General features: G+C 54.5%; 9 protein-coding genes across 9 annotated transcripts; 4 read left to right on the forward strand and 5 right to left on the reverse strand.

Moving 5' to 3' along the window:
• Window positions 1-68: 68 nt before the first annotated feature.
• Window positions 69-1,356, reverse strand: J4E93_003832 (uncharacterized protein; the record flags this gene model as incomplete). The annotated part of the gene is made up of 2 exons (XM_049341762.1): window positions 69-1,176; window positions 1,226-1,356. The coding sequence occupies 2 exons, from the start codon at window positions 1,354-1,356 to the stop codon at window positions 69-71; spliced, it is 1,239 nt and encodes a 412-aa protein (XP_049201267.1).
• A 247-nt stretch (window positions 1,357-1,603) lies between these two features.
• On the forward strand, window positions 1,604-2,155 carry CWC21 (RNA-splicing factor; the record flags this gene model as incomplete). Its single annotated transcript, XM_049341763.1, has 1 exon — window positions 1,604-2,155. The coding sequence occupies one exon, from the start codon at window positions 1,604-1,606 to the stop codon at window positions 2,153-2,155; it is 552 nt and encodes a 183-aa protein (XP_049201268.1).
• A 1,044-nt stretch (window positions 2,156-3,199) lies between these two features.
• J4E93_003834 (uncharacterized protein) lies at window positions 3,200-4,942 on the forward strand (the record flags this gene model as incomplete). Its single annotated transcript, XM_049341764.1, has 2 exons — window positions 3,200-3,644; window positions 3,795-4,942. 2 exons carry the CDS (start codon window positions 3,200-3,202, stop codon window positions 4,940-4,942), a joined length of 1,593 nt encoding a protein of 530 aa, XP_049201269.1.
• A 1,718-nt stretch (window positions 4,943-6,660) lies between these two features.
• J4E93_003835 (uncharacterized protein) lies at window positions 6,661-7,062 on the forward strand (the record flags this gene model as incomplete). Its single annotated transcript, XM_049341765.1, has 1 exon — window positions 6,661-7,062. One exon carries the CDS (start codon window positions 6,661-6,663, stop codon window positions 7,060-7,062), a length of 402 nt encoding a protein of 133 aa, XP_049201270.1.
• Window positions 7,063-7,870: 808 nt separating this feature from the next.
• On the reverse strand, window positions 7,871-12,355 carry J4E93_003836 (uncharacterized protein; the record flags this gene model as incomplete). The annotated part of the gene is made up of 5 exons (XM_049341766.1): window positions 7,871-7,903; window positions 7,960-11,699; window positions 11,746-11,949; window positions 11,999-12,274; window positions 12,325-12,355. 5 exons carry the CDS (start codon window positions 12,353-12,355, stop codon window positions 7,871-7,873), a joined length of 4,284 nt encoding a protein of 1,427 aa, XP_049201271.1.
• A 610-nt stretch (window positions 12,356-12,965) lies between these two features.
• J4E93_003837 (uncharacterized protein) lies at window positions 12,966-13,875 on the reverse strand (the record flags this gene model as incomplete). The annotated part of the gene is made up of 2 exons (XM_049341767.1): window positions 12,966-13,576; window positions 13,626-13,875. 2 exons carry the CDS (start codon window positions 13,873-13,875, stop codon window positions 12,966-12,968), a joined length of 861 nt encoding a protein of 286 aa, XP_049201272.1.
• A 468-nt stretch (window positions 13,876-14,343) lies between these two features.
• J4E93_003838 (uncharacterized protein) lies at window positions 14,344-15,312 on the forward strand (the record flags this gene model as incomplete). The annotated part of the gene is made up of 2 exons (XM_049341768.1): window positions 14,344-14,458; window positions 14,510-15,312. The coding sequence occupies 2 exons, from the start codon at window positions 14,344-14,346 to the stop codon at window positions 15,310-15,312; spliced, it is 918 nt and encodes a 305-aa protein (XP_049201273.1).
• Window positions 15,313-15,409: 97 nt separating this feature from the next.
• J4E93_003839 (uncharacterized protein) lies at window positions 15,410-17,307 on the reverse strand (the record flags this gene model as incomplete). Its single annotated transcript, XM_049341769.1, has 5 exons — window positions 15,410-15,781; window positions 15,848-16,180; window positions 16,265-16,421; window positions 16,472-16,981; window positions 17,045-17,307. The coding sequence occupies 5 exons, from the start codon at window positions 17,305-17,307 to the stop codon at window positions 15,410-15,412; spliced, it is 1,635 nt and encodes a 544-aa protein (XP_049201274.1).
• Window positions 17,308-17,674: 367 nt separating this feature from the next.
• On the reverse strand, window positions 17,675-18,718 carry J4E93_003840 (uncharacterized protein; the record flags this gene model as incomplete). The annotated part of the gene is made up of 1 exon (XM_049341770.1): window positions 17,675-18,718. One exon carries the CDS (start codon window positions 18,716-18,718, stop codon window positions 17,675-17,677), a length of 1,044 nt encoding a protein of 347 aa, XP_049201275.1.
• Between the last annotated feature and the right edge of the window lie 286 nt (window positions 18,719-19,004).

Genomic DNA, 19,004 nt, shown 5'->3' on the forward strand with positions numbered 1-19,004 from the left:
GTCTGTTTGTTTACGCCAAGATGTATGCAGTTATGACTCCTCCCTTGCGCTACGGTAGGTCCGTCGAGCTAATCGTCCTCACTATCTTCCGCTCTTTGTTGCTCAGCCAACTTCTGCGCTTGTTCCCACTGCATCGCAAATTCTCGCAATTGACCCTCTCCGCCGCTACTTGCATCTACTACATCCTTGGGGAGCTTGTGCGCACTGTATTGTGGAGTTGAGAAGCCATATGCTTCTGGGTCATCTCTCCGTACAAGGCGGAACTCTGGCTGCCATAACTCCTCAATTTCGTCGTCATCTGTGTCTTCATCATCGTCTACAGTGTCACCAGCTGCCCCAACTGGCACGCCCTTGTCTTCCGGCTGAGCGATCTTGAAACGCACAGTCGTTTCCTCAAGAGGTGTTGCGTCGGGTACCTCCATAGTAAGGAGTTCCATCCACGAAAAGATCAGAGGATCAGTCCGCACAGCCCATGGGTTGAAGTCGACCACCCAAACCTTGTCATGCGGTGGCGGTACGTATACGTCGAAGGTAAAGTTGGGATCGGGGAAAGTGTCGCGCAGTTTCGCATCGAAGAAGTCTTGAATGGTATCGCGCAGCTTGTCCTGCATGTTAAACAAGAAATCAAAGTGGTTCAGATCCCGCTGGCACAGGGCAATCAGCCGGCGGTTCCGCACAAAGCATCGGAACTCGACGCTCGGGTTCAGCGTAATCCACTTTCTCAAGACGAGATGGTATGGGATTTCCGGGTCTGGCGTTGTAGACTGGTTGGCTGTGTCGTCAAAGGCGTGCGCCAGATCGTGTGTGACAAAGTCGCTGCTTTTCAGCAGCAGGTAGATGTCGTTTGGTGTCCGGCACTCCATGCTGTTGGTTGCGGCTATCCAAGTCGCGTCTTTTGGCGCGCTCCAGTTCAGCTTGGGTGCGACTTTGCCTCCCAACTCCTCGATGGTCCGCTCGATGGCTTCGTGGGTGTCGCGCCAGTTGGCGCTCGGGTCTTGACCTTCGTCGTCATCGTCGTCATTGTTGTCCGCACCCGAAAATATTCCGCTGTCATTGTCTGACCATGAAGGGTCGTCGTTCTCTTCGGGAGGTAGGATGATACCGTCTGATCGGAGGTAGTCGAGGAAGGCGGCTGGGAGGGGGATGAGACGCGCTTTGGGTGTTACAGCGCGGTATCTATTGGGATTAGAGGAGGACCTAAGAACGAGAAGGAGTAGAGACTAACTTGGGATGCCATTTGTGGTATGAGCAGTTCAGGATGTGGTCTTTGGTGACTGGTGGGAAGGGCAGTTCTCTGTACCCCACCTCCACCGACCCGGAGGTGGTATCGTCGCTTGTGGCGTCTTGCGTAGTCATGGTGGTCGTAAAATGTGTGAGAAGGGATGAGAGCGAAATCTCAGAAGTTTTAAATCGCAAGGCAATGACTCCATCTCTGGGTGAGTCTGCGCAGTACCAAGGGTAAAGTTTTGGTGGGGCGAGCCATTCCATCATTGCGCTTGGGCCTCCGTGCTCACCTCCGAGCTCTCCGCAAACCATCCATCATTCTCGCCGGCGACACGCCCCAACGCGACACCCATCTCCACCCACCACCTCTCCAACCATCATGGCCGACAACGTAGGCCTCACCACGCCAAGAGGTAGCGGAACCTCGGGCTACGTCCAGAAGAACCGATCCCTCCTCCGACCGCGCGACAAGATCCAGCCCTACCCCAAAGACTGGGAACACGCCAAACACCGCCCAAGGCAGCCAGACGCCGAGATCCTTGAACACGAAGCAAAGCGCGACATCGAAGTCAAGGTCCTTGAGCTGCGCGACAAGCTTGAAGACGAAGGCGTCGACGAAGACGAGATTGACGATCAGTGCGAAGGCCTACGCCGCAAACTCGATCAAGAACGAAAAGACGGAAAAGATCTCGGTCCTAATGCGAAGCGCCTCAAGTCGCACCAAGTCCACGACCTAGCCAAAGCAAAAGCAGAAGAGAGCGAGAGGCTGCGCAAAGCCCTCGGCATCAGCGCAGACTATGAAGAAGGAAGTCACTGGAGGAAGCAAGAGGAGAGAATGCGCGACAGTCTGGCCAAGAGGGAGGCTGAAGACGAGGAAAGGACTGCCAGAGCTAAAGAAGCCAGGCGGCACAGGGAGGACGACTCTGATTGAGCTTCTGCGAGTCTGCTATTTGGCGTTATGATCACTTCCGATACCCACAGCCACTGTGCACCACCCTGAAGGTATGGCACTACTGCCTGGAGAGACTAGCATCCGAAAATCAGTCTCTGCCATCTCTATGACATAGCTCTAGTACCAAAGATAGCAACTGTCGATTACTGGTGCAGGAACTAAAGGCAGAGACAGGTCAGCTTCGTCTTCCAGCTTGCAGTCAAGAAGCAGACTGACTTCAACAGACGAGATCTAAACGAGCATCCAGTGTATCCTTGTATACTGGCTTTTGGTTCTAATGCAGGAACCCATTACACCATGTCAACTGACTTGACTTGACTGCTTCCGTGACGTCTCACCTCCACTGATGCGCACCTAGGGTGGCGCGCCGCTCACAAGCGACATTAGTTCTGCAGGCGCGGGATACCTATCTCCACTCCAATGTATCTTTCGGTACTGAATGGGCTTGTCAAGAGAACGGACGCGCACCGCACATTGCGCAGGATGCTTTGCTAAGAGATCATCTTCACCACACCTCGTTCGCTTTATCACAAGCAACGATACGACATCTAATACACGCATTGTGACAGCCACTACAGCTGAACGATAAACCTTGTCCGTCTGCAACGCACTGTTCGGGTTGGCATTTCTTATCGGCCTCGGTGCTTACCCCAGGCGGTCCAGCTGTCGGCCCACGTGGGTCACCTGAATGGCCAGCTTTTGACGGGCGCGCCAAGTCCTCACAACGACTGGGGTCATGCCCGTGCAACTTGGCTTGCAAACGCTCCACGCCGTCTTTTCCATTAACACGAACGACAGGGCACTTGCAATGCCTCCTCGTCACCGATGCGGGCGTCGTTTTCTATGAACACCCACGGGACGCCGTAGCGTACCGCATGCGATAGCCCACTCACCCAATTGGTCCACTCCACAACACCAGCGTTCCGGTATCGTGGACGTATAAACCAGGTCTCTCCGCATTTGCGGGCTAGCTGTCTCTTCCCGTAGTACCACCACCGCACGTTACGTGCCCCGACTGTCACCATGGTCCGGCCTATTGCTGTCATGCGGGAGACATGGAACATCTACACTCCTGTCGAACGACGGAACATCGCCATCTACATCGCTGGCATCATGATGTACAAGTTCGGCCTCGAGGCATTCAACGGATCTGTCATCGCGCTTGCGACTAACCGATACGATGAACTCGAGAAGACAACGCACATCTCCATTACGTTCCAACGCGTCGGCGTCTTGACTGGACTGAATCAAGCCTTCCAGTGTGTCGGATCTATACTCATCGCGCCACTCATCAAGAGATATCCGACGAAGAACGTTCTGGCATGCGCAGTACTCATATTCGCCTTCATGAGCAGCGTCTTGCTCATCTTGGACGCTGCAACTGGCGGCAAGTTCGCACCGCGCGGATTGGCAAAGGATGACTTCAGCTACTATGGTGACTACGATACCGACGCCATGATCCCCATTTGTAAGTTCATAGCCCTAGTCTGCCAAATGATTCGATATGTCGGTCACCTTTGCTCTCATGTCTGCTGCTGCCAGAGCTGTCGCTTGCGGGTCCTATAAGGAGTAGCAGGTACATGTTTCTATCTGATTCCGTGTTGCTGACGAACGCTAGATTGCGTCTGTGGTATAGTCTACGGCATGGTCGAATTGATCCGGCGAGTCATTCCGCGCGACTTGGTCGGCGGCAACATCCAAAAGCTTCGACGTATGGACTCTCTAGTCCATATCTTCTACGAGATCAGCGGCACTGCTGGTGCCTTTTGCACAGCACTTGCGCTCATTCCCCGGTTCGGCAACAACTTTAGCTTCATCATCACGCCCATATTTTTCGCCGCCGCATCCATACTCTGGTACTTCATCGAGGAAGCCAGCATACCGAAGGAGGGTAGGTCTCTGATCTTGGAGAGTCAGCCAACCTATGTCAAGGCCGTGATAGGCGGCTTCTACCTCTTCTTCGAGTCCGTTGGAACTGGTGCTAAGATCATCTTCAAACACCGCAAGTTCATCTGGCTACTACCCGGATATGCTGTCGCGCTTTATGCTCACCGATACCTCGAGAACGCAATTGCTCCTGCCGTAGCACGCCGCTATTTCGGAAACTCAGCATGGTCACAGATCATAGTGGGAGGCTCAAACTTCGGTGAACTGCTTGGAGCGCTCTTCGTGTTCATGTTCACAAACTTGGTTCACACTCCGATACCATGGCTTCGGCTAGACGCCCTGGCTCTCCTGATAGTCTGGTATCTACCTTTCTGGCACCCACCCAAGAACGACGTGGCTCAAGCTTGGATCGTGGGAGCGACGTTCCTCCCCATCAGTTTCGGGTGGGCTGCCGGCGACGTATCGCTCGCCGCATACATTCAGGCATCACTAGCGCGCATCGAGTCGAAGACCCAGAACGTATCTGCACTCGGTGCCGTCATGGCGTTTCTCTACAGCACATACATCGTCACGTACGCGATCGCATCCGTTTCCCTCGGGACCTACATCGACCGCGTATCCGATCGCCACAACGAACAGATACACGGGGCAGTGTTGAACGTGGCTGCTGTACAGTTCACTATCATCAGTGTGCTGGTCTTGACAAGTACCTTTGTACCAAAAGGCGCATTTTCACTCAATCCCAAGATGCTTAGTGAGGAGGACTTGGATACCGATCTGGAGGACGAGGATTTGGAATATGTACCTGGAGTTCAGGTCAAAGGCAAGCGAAGCTACGAAAGCCACGAGATGGCCAGTAGAACAAACAGCTTGGATTAGCGACATGTGAGAATCATTTGGATAAGGTTCATAACGAATATAACTTTCCCATCTTAATGCGACAGGAATTTGCTCGTCTGGCCACGTATCACAATGCGAAAAAGACGACATGTGCATGCAGACACCTTGATGTCCAGCCAAATAGCATTAGCAGACTAGGCGGGGTATTCCCTCTGAACCGCTAGATGGACAATACTTTGAGCACGACCTCGATCATCATGATCTGACCACATCATCGTGGGCCGGCAGAAGCCGCGACAACACTTTCCATAGTGATATCCAGCACGTGTGTTCTTGTCCAGCGCTCATTGATCCCCACGACTATATGTAAGCTATCGGCTGTTTCATCGACGACTCCGAATATAGAAGGTGACCTCCGCGACGTTCCGTCTCGGTAGACTGGAGTAGCTTCCGCAGCGGAGGCTCGACCCTGCGCACGGAGGGAATGTCACTTGACTGCAGCGCTGAGCAGTAAGAGTGGCAACTAAGCACTCGGCGTCCTGGGTTCGAGACAAGGGGCGCTTTAGCATGCGTCGACGCGCCAAGCCCATGTGCTCACGGGGCGAGGTTTGGTTGGCTCAGCCACGCCTTCACGCACCTCCAAGTCAGCAGCAACACCACGTCTTTGGGTTGCGCCAAGCAAAAGCTTCGCTCACAATCAGTCGCGCTGCGGACGCCATTTGCTTTTAACGGCCCAGTGCAAGCATGCGCGGAATTCCTTCCAGATCGCGCGTCTACTACGCCTTGTTGCGACCGCTGCTCTCGACCCATGGATGAGGCCGACTACGACGGCTCACGCATAACACCTGTACCCGCCTGCTACGCGGCTGTACGTGCGCAACCCAGCTGAACAAGCTCAAGATCCCCAGAGCCTTGGACCCGTCGCTTTTGTGCTTTCGCTCTGGTCTTTGTTGGCGCCTTGTCTCGATACCCCGTCATTGTTGTTGCTGCCTCTTGTGGGTGGTAGCCCAGTCTGACATCCAACCCGCATTAGGCACGCCTCTGCCATCTGGTACACTGTTGCTACGACTACCGCTCGTCGGAGACTTCTACAAAATCACATCCACCGCAAAAGCGTCTGGTATTGCGGCTCGATGAATCATGCAGCCATATCCACAGCCGAGTGGACCGCCCGGTAACGACAGGAATGAGGGCGGACATCGGGGTCCGCTGAGTAGAACATGGCCACAGTTGTTCAAAAAGAGAAGGAGATATAGTCCGGTTAGAGAGAGCGCCCAGCAGCAGCAAGAACAGCAACAACACGTACAGCAGATGCAGCACGTGCAAATGCAACCAGCACCGCAAATACAGCCACAGCAACAACCGGTGCAATTACCAATACATCCCATCCGCCCATTGAAATCGCCATCAGTAACAACGCAATCCGTCACATCACCCACAGTATCTTCGATAAGGTCTCCGTCAATAGCAGCAGACACCGCAAGCACGATATCATCAATATCCCATGCATCATCCGCAACACCGAAGAAAGTCGCCATCGCAAGAAGAAGCAGTAACATAGTACCTGCGGACAGTAATGGTATGCCTCCCTCTTTGTCATCAAGTCCCGTGATCTCAATCTTAGTCGAACAATATGAGCACGAATTGAAGCAAACAACTAATTCCTCCCAGGCGCCGGCGGCGTAACAACCCCGCAAGCCGACCTCCTAGCTTCCAAATCAAACTACGAACTAATCTCCTCTGGCCAACACCTCGAAATGGGCCTCCACTTCAGCACCGCCATGGCCACCGGCGTAATGATGAAGCGCGCCACACACCGCGCAGCCGAGCAAGCCCGGCGCGACCGCATGAAAACCGCCATGGTCGATCTAGCTGAATTTCTACTCGACGGCGAAGTCACGTTTGGCAGCGGGACCACGTGTTTTGTTGTCATGAGAGGGAAAGATGGCGAGGATGGGAGCGAGAAGGTGACGGATGGTGCCGATGACGATGTGAGAAGTGCGAAGGGGAGTGTACCGGGAGAGAAGAAGACGGTTAATAAAGCGCGGTTGATAGAGATGGCGTTGGAGAAGATGAAGGCGCAGGAGAAGGAGATTGAGCTGCTGCGCAAGGAGATTGACGGGTTGAGGGCGGGTGGGGACAGTATGGATGTGTCGTAGTGCGCACGACTGCGTGTGATGCGTTGTGTGGTTTCCTGGAGGAAGGGGGAAGGGGAACTGGGATTGAGCATCTTTTCTTTTGTAACCTGAGATATCCATCATGCATGGCGTTTGAACATCTTTTTTCGGCATACAGTTCTACCCATATAACTTCTTTAGCATAGGTACAACGTACGAAGCATTCATTAGAAACACGATCATGGACACGCAAAGGGACGCCCCACTGACGATTTCTGCGAAACATAACCGTACCATTTCGAAATATGCTCTTGAACGAGAAGTTAGAAGCATCTGGAACCTGACAGCATTTTTCTGACGAACGAGCGGTCTGTTGGCTGAAAACGCCGCGATGTATTGTGTGACAAGAACTAAGCCAATTAAAACCTATAATCATAGTCAGACTACGCATTTCCGATTGACATGAGACCACACACACCATTCACTACACGGCAAGAGCGCAACAGTTCATCCATCAACCAGAACATGAATTAGATTAAGTAACTAACCATATGCACAAAAGCACCAATCGCTCAGACCTAATCCTCCCTACTACGCAGCCAGCACCAAGACTGGCCCAAGAGCCTCCGTCTCAAGTGAAAGCTTTAGTACAAGAAGAGTAAGCGTGAACAAAGGAAAGGGCGTGCGTCGCAGCGACAGTGGAAAAAAGGAGAGAGAGAGAAGTCCAACGCTCAAGGGTATGGAGGTTTGTGACGACAAAGCCATGCTAAACATATGTACTCATACAAAAGAGCGATCCGGGGTGCGAGAGAGTGTGTGTGGTAATTTGGAGTGGGTGTGATCGGGGTGTTTAGTTTCCTCCGGAAGCCAGGTGGTCGGCGGCCTATTAAGAAGTGTTAGTTTGAGTTTTTTCTCATATAGTATGATTGCATTGCTTACCTTATTGATGTCGTAGTCGTACTTCTCGAGCGCGGACAAGGCGTCATTGCGTCCATAACCCATACCAGTCAGCTTCTTGAGGATAGGGTCGTCATGCTCGGTTCCAGTGCTGATTGCGCGACCAAGCGAGGGCATCTGAGGCGATAATCCCTGAGATTTGGATGAAGAAGCAGCGGCCTCCTCATTGTCGAGAGTGTCAAAGACAGATTTGCCAAAGTCAGTGGATGCTTGCTGCGAGTGCGAGCCCTTGTCGGTTTGCGAAGACTCGAGGTTGGAGAAGATAGCATCCCAGTCCTGGGACGAGGCAGCGGGTTGAGGCTGCTGGGGCTGTCCTCCAAAGGTCTGCGACAGGTGTTCAAAGTCACTGAAGCTGTCATCACCACGAGGCTTGCCGGTGGGAGTCTGCTGAGAAGCCATGGTGTTTGACTTGGAGGCAGCTGGCGAGTCAAACACTGGGTTGAACTCGTCGAGACCTTCACGGTTCTGCGAAGAGAACATGAAGTCGTCATCAGCCCGGTCGTCCTCCTTGGCATCTGCTAGATCATCAAATCCAGCATCGAAGTCATCGTTGAAGGCAGACTTGCCGAGTTGGGGGACGTTGCTGGACGGCGATGGGCCCTTGTTCTCATTGGCACCGTACGATACTGCAGAGTGGTATTGGTCGGATGGGACGGTCGATGATGGAGTATCTAGAGGAGGGGGCGATGTGGTGGCAGACTTGGAAGGGCCACCAAAGAGAGCAGCTCCGTGACCGCCAGGAGGATTGTACGACTTCTCCGGGCCTTGCGCGGTGTCAGGAGACCCTGGCGACGTTGGGTCCTCGCGAGCGGGAAGAAGACCACCGAACTCTGGGGGGAATTGGTTGGATCCACTCCTGGCCTGGTTCACACTAGACTCGTAGGTAGGCGGCGACTTCTGCGCGCTAGGAGAGGGCAAGCCACCGACGTTGGAGTCCAGGCGAGTAGTTGGCGGTGGTGCTCTGTACAGCTCATCACTTGACGCAGTGCCTGGTCGCTGCTGTTGCTGAGAACGCTGCTCTTGTCCCGTGCTAGTGCGCTTCTGGTTTGGCGACGCGGATGTGAAGTTGTCATCGAATCCGCGCTCATCGTTACTGTCGCTGTCATCATCGTGAGCCAGGTCCTCGATCGGAGGGAACTCCTTGTTGAACCTGTTGGAGTTATCCGCGGGTGCGCTTGTGGTGGATGCAGTAGCAGTGTTCTGACGACTAGGGCCGAAGCCAGCGAATGCCGCATCGAAATCATCCTTGCCTCCACGAGGTTGTTCACCGGAGGTGCTGCCGAAGGGGTCGGCGCGGTTGATGTTCCTGTTGGGGGCGCCCAGACTGCTCTCTCCAGTTTGGTTCTGTTGAAGAGGCGTAGCAGCCTCACGTGGGAAAGCACCAGGAATGTCAACACCAGCTGAGGGTGCTCCGAAGTTAGAGAAGGCATCCTTACGGTCCTCAGCCCTGGTTGAGCGCTGAGTATCACTGGTGATACTGGCTACAGGAGATGCTGATGAGAAGTTACGGTTGAACAGAGAAGGGTTAAAGTTGTCGGTTTCTGTGCGGTTGGTTTCAGTTCGCTCTACCGTGGGCTTCTCTGCTATTGGTGTGCTCGCAGGAGATGCCTGGGAGATTGTAGGTGTCTCGTTGCCAGGGCCACCGTATCTGCTGGCAGGAGCAGTAGCTCGCACGGAAGAGCTGAACGAGTCGGATCGCTGTCCGCCTTCCCTTAGGGGCAGGAATGAAGAGCCGAATTGACGCGACTCAGGGGGAGCTGGCGGGTCTGCAGCACGGGGAGATTCCTGGTAAGAGGACAGAGGGGGCGAAGTAGAGGGTGTGGGAACGTCAGGCCCTTCGGAAGAGCGTACTGATTGGCCGGATGGAACAGAGAAGCTGGGACCTTGGCTCTGGTTCTCGGGACGGAAAGAGACGGGAGGTGCTGTGCTTTGAGGAGTGCCGAAGCTACCAAAAACGCTGTCAAAGTCCTTGTGAGGGCCTTCACGTGCGAAGCCAGATGGCGACATGGTGTTCTCTGCAACGGGTTGGGGCGACTTGCGGAAGAATGGGTTCGTGCTCTGGCTTGTAGTGGACGCCGCGGGGCTGACGGCAACGGCGGGGGTCTGGGCCTGTGGACTGCGTGTGCCCTCTTCCTGCGACTTGGTCAAGTCGTTCATTTCGTTCCTAATCTTGTCGCGTTCTCCCTCATTGGTAGCAAGCTGCTTCTTGTTGATAGCAACCATGCCCTTCTGCTGTCGGGCATCGTTCCTCATCTTATCAAGCTGAGGACGCAACTGTCCAATCTCGGTGTTGAGCTGGCGGATGCGATCTTTCAAGCTGTTGTTCTCGCGTTGGTCAGCCTCAAGTTGACCTCCGACCTGGCGGTGCTGATTCTGGAGATCCTGGTAAGAGCCCTCGATCATAGCAAGGTCTTGTTGCAGCTTGCGAGTCTCGTTGCGAGAGGCAGCCAGTCGGTCCTCTAGCGCCTTGACAGCCTTGACTTCCTGGTCGTACTGGGTCTTGAACTGCGAGAGGCGCAGCTCGAGGTCGCGCTTCTGAGTGTTCACACTGTTGAGATCGCCCTCGGTCGCGGTCTTCTTGTTCTGAACTTCCTGCATCTGGTTTCGAAGAGTGGTCATCTGGTTAGACATGTTGGCCAGGTCGGTTGAGTCTTGTGTCAGCTTCTTGTTGATCTCAGCAACATCCTCTCCACCCAACAAATCGTCCATTGCGGATGGTGTGGAGTGTTGTGGCACGCCAGAGGTACCCGATTGGCCTGTAGAATGCGCAGTAAGAGTCTGACCGAATGAAGAGCTAGGCATGAACGGCTTGAAGGTAGAAGCGGGGTTTCGCGGTTGAGGCTGGAATGGGTGAGGAGACGTGGGCGAAGTTGGCTTGCTTCCGAAAGGATCAGCCTCGAATGGCTTGCTGAAGGTAGCAGAGCCGCCTGTCGATTGCGGTTGCTGAGGAGCAGGAGCCGGTGCTGTGAAGGCGTCGAGTCCAAAGAGATCATCTGCAGCTGATTTGGCGGCGCGGGGAACGGGTGGCGCTGGCTGAGGAGCGGCTACTGGTACTGCTTGGTTGGCGGCTGTTCGTAGGCTCGGGGGGATCAGGCTGGGTGGAAGCGTTGCTGGAAGCTGGTCTCCCTTCCGTTGTTGACGGATGAGGTACATTGCGACTGCGAACTCGTCCTTAGACAGCTGACCTTCCGAATTGATGTCTGCGAGGTCCCATATTCCTGCGAGCACATCTTCGGGCAGGCCGGAATCGCTGAAGAAGCGCACTGCCTGGTCTCCAGTAATGAACCCGCGACCCATGGTGTCAACCGTCTTGAAGAGATTGTCGTATGAAGCCTTCTCTTGTGGGCTGATGAGCCAATCGCTGCCGGTCGGTTGGGGTGCTGGAGCCGGTGCTCCAAATGGCGTTCGTCCAAGGGGACTCGATTGCCGTGGCTGGTTTTGCTGACCGCTGAACTGGCGTGGGATGGACATGGATTGATCTGGTCGGCCTGGTGGAGGTGGGAGTTGTCCTCGTCGCGAGGCGGCTTCGTACAGGCCTGGGGGTAGGGCGGTCGGGAGGGCCTTCATGTTGCCAGTTCGGTAGGAAGCGAGCATGTGCATGGCAATGATGAATTCGGTGACGTTCAAAGCGCCGCGCTGCTCCGTGTCGGAGAGGTTCCAGATGCGACCGAGGACTTCGTTGGGTAACCGCGCTTTCTCGAAGATCTCCTTTGCATTCTCGCCTGGAGGTGTTAGAGAGTCGTCCTACGCGCATATCAAGATACATACCAGAGAGCACGCCATTGACGGCTCCAGACTTCTCGAATAGGCCTGCGTATTCAGCAGCCTTGGCGGGTACTAGCGGAGGCACGCGGATGGGGCCGTTGCCGCTCATCTGAGGTTGTATCGAACCGGTGGGTTGTGGAGAGAAGCTCGGGGCGGCGGGAGGAGCGGATGGGATGTTCAAGCCCTCGAACTTGGGCAGGGGCGCAGCTACGAGAGTGTCAGCGCATAGCGATACTAAGAGCGATTGAGGCCGTACGTCTAAAGGCCAGCTCTGGGGCGGGGTCTCTGCCGGCCTGGTAGTGTCCGATGAGGCGCAGGACCTGGCAGAAGCCGGCCATGGTCAGGAGACCACGGTTCTCCGTGTCTGCAATCTGCCATATCTCGCCCAGGACAGCGGGTGCCAACTTGGTGCGCTCGAAGAACTTGACGGCAATCTCGCCTGTTATGACGCCCAGCTTCTCCGTGTCGGCTTGCTGGAAGAGGAACTGGAAGACGCGCTTCTCCTCGGGCGTCAGGTTGAGGACGGGCTGGTCTGCGCCGCGTTAGCTGGGACTCGGGGGGAGTGTATGTGTCAGCACGCACTCAATTCGCCGCTCTGTGCGAGGTCCGCCATGGCTGTGTGGGCTCCGTGGACGGCGCTCGTGGTTGTTAGGCTTCTGCCTGGGTGGATGAGGCTGAAGCTCCCGGCGCTGTCGTGTAATGGAGCGGGGAAGCTTGGGGCGGCCGGGCGGTGGACTGCTGCAGGGCTAGCGGCCGGCGGCTACACGCGAAAAAACACCTTCGAGTAGCGATGGAAAGCCCTTTGGGGTGAAGGGGGCGCGATGGTGGTAGCAATGTTGATGGAGGGTTGGCCTTGGGGAGATGCGCCGGAAGCTTGATCCTAGTGATGCTAGGCGCGAGTTAGTCGTTAGTGCTGCGTCGATGCTCACAACTCGTCTATTGGGCGGGAACACAGCAGCTGTCACGGGCCCAGCCACGCTGTCGATGCATCCCATCCCGCGCTGCCACTCATTTCCATGCACATGGCCGGCCTCCGCATTTCACCCAAGCCCTCGGCCAATCGCACACGCATAATTATTCCGGATGTGTAACCTGACGCACCTGGTCATCAGCGGTGGAGACGCATGTGAAATTGACGCTGCTGTGTGAGGATGGGTGTTGTCATTACTTCGTGATTACAAGTCTTGTACAATAGAGTGGTGAAGGGCCTGTACACCCACGCTTCATCGCCGCTCGCCACGACCCCGACTGTTCTTCTCTCTCCAGCACTTGACAAAAGCCAGACTAGGGCTCACTTCCTCACGCCTGCCCCACGCCCGTCCCAGCAGCCAGTCAGTGACGCTGATGACCTTGGCCGTCCTGTCCCAGTGCTGGCCCTCTTCTGTGTGCTCTATGATGTGATTCAAGATGCGCCCCTCTTCGTCGAACTCAAACTTGAACAGCCCTGTAAACTCCTGATGCGGCCTCTTGGACCCCGCGACGATGCTCGTAATCTTTTCGACTACGTCGCTGACCTGGCCGTTCTCCTTCTCCGACTTGCATGTCTGCCACCGGACTATGAGCTTCTCGTTGCGCACGTTGCTTGTGGTGGATCCTCCATTCTTGACCATGCGCTCAGACAGTATCTTGAGCTTTACATTGCCCAGTACGGGGACTTGGCCCCATGCGACCGGTGCTGTCCATAATGCTGCTGTGTAGGCGTACCTCCCGCTTACGTTGGGTAGGTGAGGGTGCGTCGACGGGAATAGTTGAAGACTGATCTGCGGAGAGAGTATGTCTTGCGGTAGGGGCGATATTAAGAGCGTGGGCAGGCGATCGTGGAGTACTCGGATTGCTGTGTCTGTATTAGCCATCTATTTCTGCTTGCAGAAGGTGCCACCCACTGTTTCCGAGTTTCAAGTTGCGCTCGTTGGAACGCGCCTTCTCGCGCTCATCGGATTCCGGATGGGAGCATGGCGATGAGCTAGTGAACCAGTGCCTTGACACGGATGCCTGTCTCGCGCCGGCGTCGCTGAGGGTCCTCTTGTACTGCTTGAGCCCCAGCAGCCGGGGCGCAGTGAGCGATCTCGCTGTCCTAGTGGGGAGTTGCGTGCGGGCAAACGTGGAGAAGCGCCGCATCAGACCGCTGGTCATCTGTGTGGATAGGGATATGCGACCATAGGTGAAGATGTACTAGGTGTGAAATGGCAATTGCGGAGGATTCGCTGTCTTCATACGCTAGTCGTACGACCGAAAAGCGTGCTCAGGTGGGTCCAACCTCCAAATGCCGGGGTAGGGGTCGTGACGTAAGTTTACCGACCATCGACATCCCGCTGTAGCTACCGTCCTCGCCACGCCTGTTCGCATTGAGATGTCCCGGTGGGACGATCGATCTCCGGATGCACAATGACGCCTATAAAGATGAGGATATCTCTGCTCGACGGTTTCTTGGATGAATTTTCAATCTTGTCTCAGCAGATTCCCTAAAACGCCAGTTAGACCTTTTGTTTACAAAGGGTAAGAACGACCCCGCAGTTACCCCATGTCCAAGCTACCACTAACATATCGAGTATTAGATCGCGAACATACAAGAATATTCTCCAACACCCCAGAGTCTCCACAATGGCACCCTCAGGGAAGCGCATCGTCTTCACCGGCGGCTCAGGAAAGGCTGGACGCCATGTCATCCCAGAACTCATCAAGAAGGGCTACTCGGTACTCAATCTTGACTTGACAGGTACATCCTCGTTTTCTTCGCTGCACTGTTCTATCAATTGACATCAACCAGACTTCCCCGACCCAAACGCCGGAGTCTTCACACTCAAAACCGATCTCACAGACAGTGGCCAGGTCTTCAACGCGCTCACAACCCACTTCAACTTCGCCGGCTATGAAGGTCCTCACGTACCCGGCCCACCAGATGCAGTCATCCACTTCGCAGCCTACGCACGAAACATGCTGGTACCCGATAACGAGTGCTATGCCGGCAACGTGAGGTCCACATACAATGTCATCGAGGCAGCATGCAAGCTTGGCGTAAAGAAGATCATCATCGCCAGCAGCGAAACCACCTACGAAGTGTGCTTCGGCCAAGGAGATCTCGACTACACTGCGTTCCCACTGACTGAAGATATGGACGTGAACCCCATGGACACCTACGCCATCTCAAAACTCTGCGGCGAGCGCGTCGCCCGCGGATTCGCCCGCAGGTTCGACGCCGACATATACGCCCTCCGCATTGGAAACGTCATCGAGCCTCACGAGTACGAGCGCGACTTCCCAAAGTTCATCAAGTCCCCAGAATGCCGCAAGAGGAATGCTTGGGCGTACATTGATGCTCGTGATCTTGGTCAGATTTGCGATCTATGCGTACAGAAGGATGGACTGGGTTTCCAGGTCTTCAACGCAACTAACGATACCATCACTGCCACGTTCCCTACGAAGCAGTTCCTGGAGCAGTATGCGCCGAATACGCCGATTACGAGGGAGATGGATGAGTGGGAGGCGCCGCTGAGTAATCGCAAGATTAGGGATGTTCTTGGATTCAAGGAGGAACACAACTGGCGGAAGTACTACAACCCTGATCAGTAGGCGTGAATTTACTACCATCAACAATACCAAAGACAGGTTCAAGGGTCAAATATCCGAATTTTCGTTTCAGTCCTGTGATACTCATATCGTAATACTCTTACACCACATCTCCTTTTTCCTCCACATCACTCCTTCCATGCTTCTCGCTCACAGCAGCAACAGCATGTCCATCATCCCCACCCACCTTCACCCTCCCAGTATCCCCCTTATGTCCCTGCGTCCCTATCCTCAAAAAGGGAACAAGAAGCAGCCCAGGTACCGATGCCGCGGCCGCAAACCAAAACACCGCCGCAAACGGCTCCGCAGCATTTTTCGCGTAGTAGCCAGACGTAGCAGGACGTCTCTGAACGGCGTCGAATATGGCAGTCGCGGCACCATACGCAATGGCAGTACACAGACGAGTCAGAGTCTGGAACAGCGAACCGGCAATAGACTGTTTGTTCGTAGGCATAGATGAGAGGACGTACATCTACTCGTGATCAGCGTCAAGAAACACTTACAAGACGCAAGGAAACTGGAAGGGAGAGAAACTTACATTAGCGACAATAAACTGGAAATCGACCCCAATAACGCAAAGACACAGTGCGGGGAAAGAAAACGCCCAATACGAGTCTCCGTACCTCTGCACGGCAGAGAGGGTAAACGAGACAGTTAGTGCGGCGGCACCGATGCCCACGAGCAGTTTGTTTGAGACTTTGTGTTGGACGAGGGCGGCGACAGCGTTGGCAGATAGTCCTACGATTACCATGGGGAGCATGTGTACGCCTGTCATAAGGGCGTTGTAGTTGAGTTGGGTTTGGAAGTAAAGTGCAATCCAGAAGGAGAAGATGGGGAAGCCGAGGAAGCCGCAGGAGAGGATGGCTAGGAGCTGGGGTTGGTGGATGTGTTAGTGGGTTCTATTGAATGTCTTCTGATGGTGGTGGTGGAGATGGGGAGTGGAAGGAGGACTTACAAGGGAAAAGTCCCGGTCATACCAGATCTTCATGTCGATCATAGCGTATGGGTATTTAATCTCCCATACGACAAATGCCGCGATTAGAATAAGACCTAGGATCAGTAGGACAAGAACATACGGTGTCTTCCACCCTTGCGGTGCATCGCCTCCGAGACTACACCATAATCAGTTTGACATCCTCTCAACCCTAGAGAAAGAACATACCTCAGAGCCGCACAAAACATCCCAATCCCCAGCACCGTCAACCCCGTCCCCGGCAAATCCAACCTCTTAACCGTCTCGGCATCCAACTTCCTCTTGGGCGTCCCATCCCTAGGCACCGTAAACGCCGCAACAATACTAGTCACAAAATACACAATAGCGAGTAACCAAAACCCCGCTCTCCAACTAAACACCTGCGTAAACAACCCCGACAAGATGGTCCCAAAAACAAAGCCCATGGGGTTACCCGCGCTGAAACAGCCAAAAGCGCGGTTCTTCCTTCGGCTGGGCAATTCGTAAATAGCGCCGAGCATACCTTGGGCTGGTGGCACGGAGGAGGCTGAGAAGATGCCTAGCACGCCGCAGAGGATATCCAAAGTCATGCCCGAGGTGGAGAAACCGGCGCCGAGGCAGAAGACGGAAAAGAGGAACATGGAGGCTATGAACATGGTCTTGCGACCGAATAGGTCGGCTACGCTGCCGAAGAAGAGGAGAAGGGATCCTGCTGTAAGCCTATATGCTCACAATTCAGTATTTTGATCTAACTGTGAACTTGAGGCGAAGAGGAAAGCTTACGATGTCGCTGCATTCATCCATGTGATTTCCGCATTCGTCATGTTTAAATCCCGTGCAGCGAAGGAACTCATGACTGTGATCGACCCGGTCAGGAAGCTCGTCATGGCCACGGCCATGGTCACCGAGGCGATGAACATGCATTCTTGGAAGGTCGATGTGAAGCATTCTGGTCGCGCGTTGGGGTCCTTGTCGTTGATTGGCCGGTCATGATTCGAGAGGGAAGCGGCGACTTCGGCGTCTGCGTCTGCAGCGTCCGCCCCCATTTCGTTTCGAACTGCTGAATGGAAAGTTGAAGAAAGCGCAAAGAGCAATTGATAGAAAAGATGCTATGTGAGTTTCGAATTGATGAGACAGGGATCTGGTAAGCAATGATCGAAATGCGCCGATTGTGGAATTATTCAGCGCGCGGAATTCATCCATGAGGCCGCGCTTGTTGCATAATGTCTAGCCGCTATTTAGGCAAGTGATGGCTGCACTATTCCCGGCTTGCATATATGCGCAGTTACGGACTCAGAGAAACACCGATGTCAAGGTCCGCGGAGTATGTTGAATTGCACTAGAAATAAGATGGTAGGCGCATAGAGAGTGTGAGAGTGAAGAAGATGGATATCGTGGTAAACGTACATTATCTTACAGCTTAATTACTTTCCACTCACCTAATTGCATTCTTCCTAGTTGACCGCCCAATGGTCCTTGTACCTCTCGCCCGTTGGCCCAGAGCTTCTTGCCTGCCCAATGCTCGATGAATCCATCTGGGCCTGATACTATGATCAACCTTGAGCCGCTCTCTGCTCGTTGCCTTTGTATCTTCTTCTCGATTTCGGTCGGCTGTATGAATGTCTTCTCGTCGTCGACGTAGTAGTTGACACGGAGGCCCTCGCCCTTCGTGGCTTCGCTCCGCTTCTTGAGTGCATCCAGTTCCCTCACTATAATGCCCTTGGGCGCGGTAGATGAGTCCTCTGCAAGTGGTGCAGCTGCAACAGACTCGCTGGAACCGAAGAAGCTCTGCCACCAGCCTACTCGATCTAGTGCAGATGTGGTACTGCCTCTGTCGTCGCTGACGCCACCTACACATTCTTCACGCCGCCTATTCGCCCATAGTATGTGCATCCGGCTTCCAGTCCTTCTTCCTAGGGCTTGCGCAACCTGCATCGCGGGTGCTATACCGGTCCCGCCTGCCAGGAAGACAACCTCAATGATATCGCGCGGAAGCTCAAGTTCGGTGTTCGGTCCTCGTAGCTCGACGGTGGATTGTTCGGGTAGTCGGTGCAGGTAGGTCGAGACCTCGCCTCCCTGTTCTTGCCGTATGAGCAGCCTCATATCCTCAGGCTCATTCTCGCCGTTCTTATGGACGTCTGGTGGCAAAGGCGGCAGCGGTGTGTATGCGCGCGCAATCTGTAGCTGTGGCTGCTTAATCTGGACACTCCAGATGCTGCGCTTCCACACCTCCTTCACACTTTCCGTATCTGAGACGCCATTGCTATTGCGCAATGTGAATATTGCGCTGGTCGACGAGACGGGCTGCTTGTCTACAAGCGTGTACGGCGTGAAGGTATGCGGGTTCAACGATGCGTCGGAGGGGTCGGCAGATTTCGTGAAGCGATAGGCAGCGCCGCCAATGGCTGAGGTCCCGAGTACTATCAAGGGCCCTGCTCGCCGTTTGAGCCAGGACATGGCGTCTATAGGGCTTGGCCGTCTTCAATAAGATGTCGTGGTCTCGCGCCGTGGGAGCGCAGCGAAAGAATCTCGACATGACGACATGGCCCAAGCGCGATGCCCGCTCTAGCATGCCGAGGCGTGACCACGTCCGATGCCATCATTGCCTAAAGTGTATCTTGTAGCATTCTGATATTTGATCCGTAGATAGAGAGCGTCAGACTGGAGTAGAGACTATACCGAAAATTACATTGTATATCGTCCAGGAAACACTTTCCTGGCGCCTGTGAAGACAAAGAGGTTC

This window comes from Alternaria ventricosa (assembly GCF_023758065.1).
Source record: "Alternaria ventricosa strain BMP 2768 chromosome Unknown scaffold_5, whole genome shotgun sequence".
Classification (NCBI taxonomy): domain Eukaryota; kingdom Fungi; phylum Ascomycota; class Dothideomycetes; order Pleosporales; family Pleosporaceae; genus Alternaria; species Alternaria ventricosa.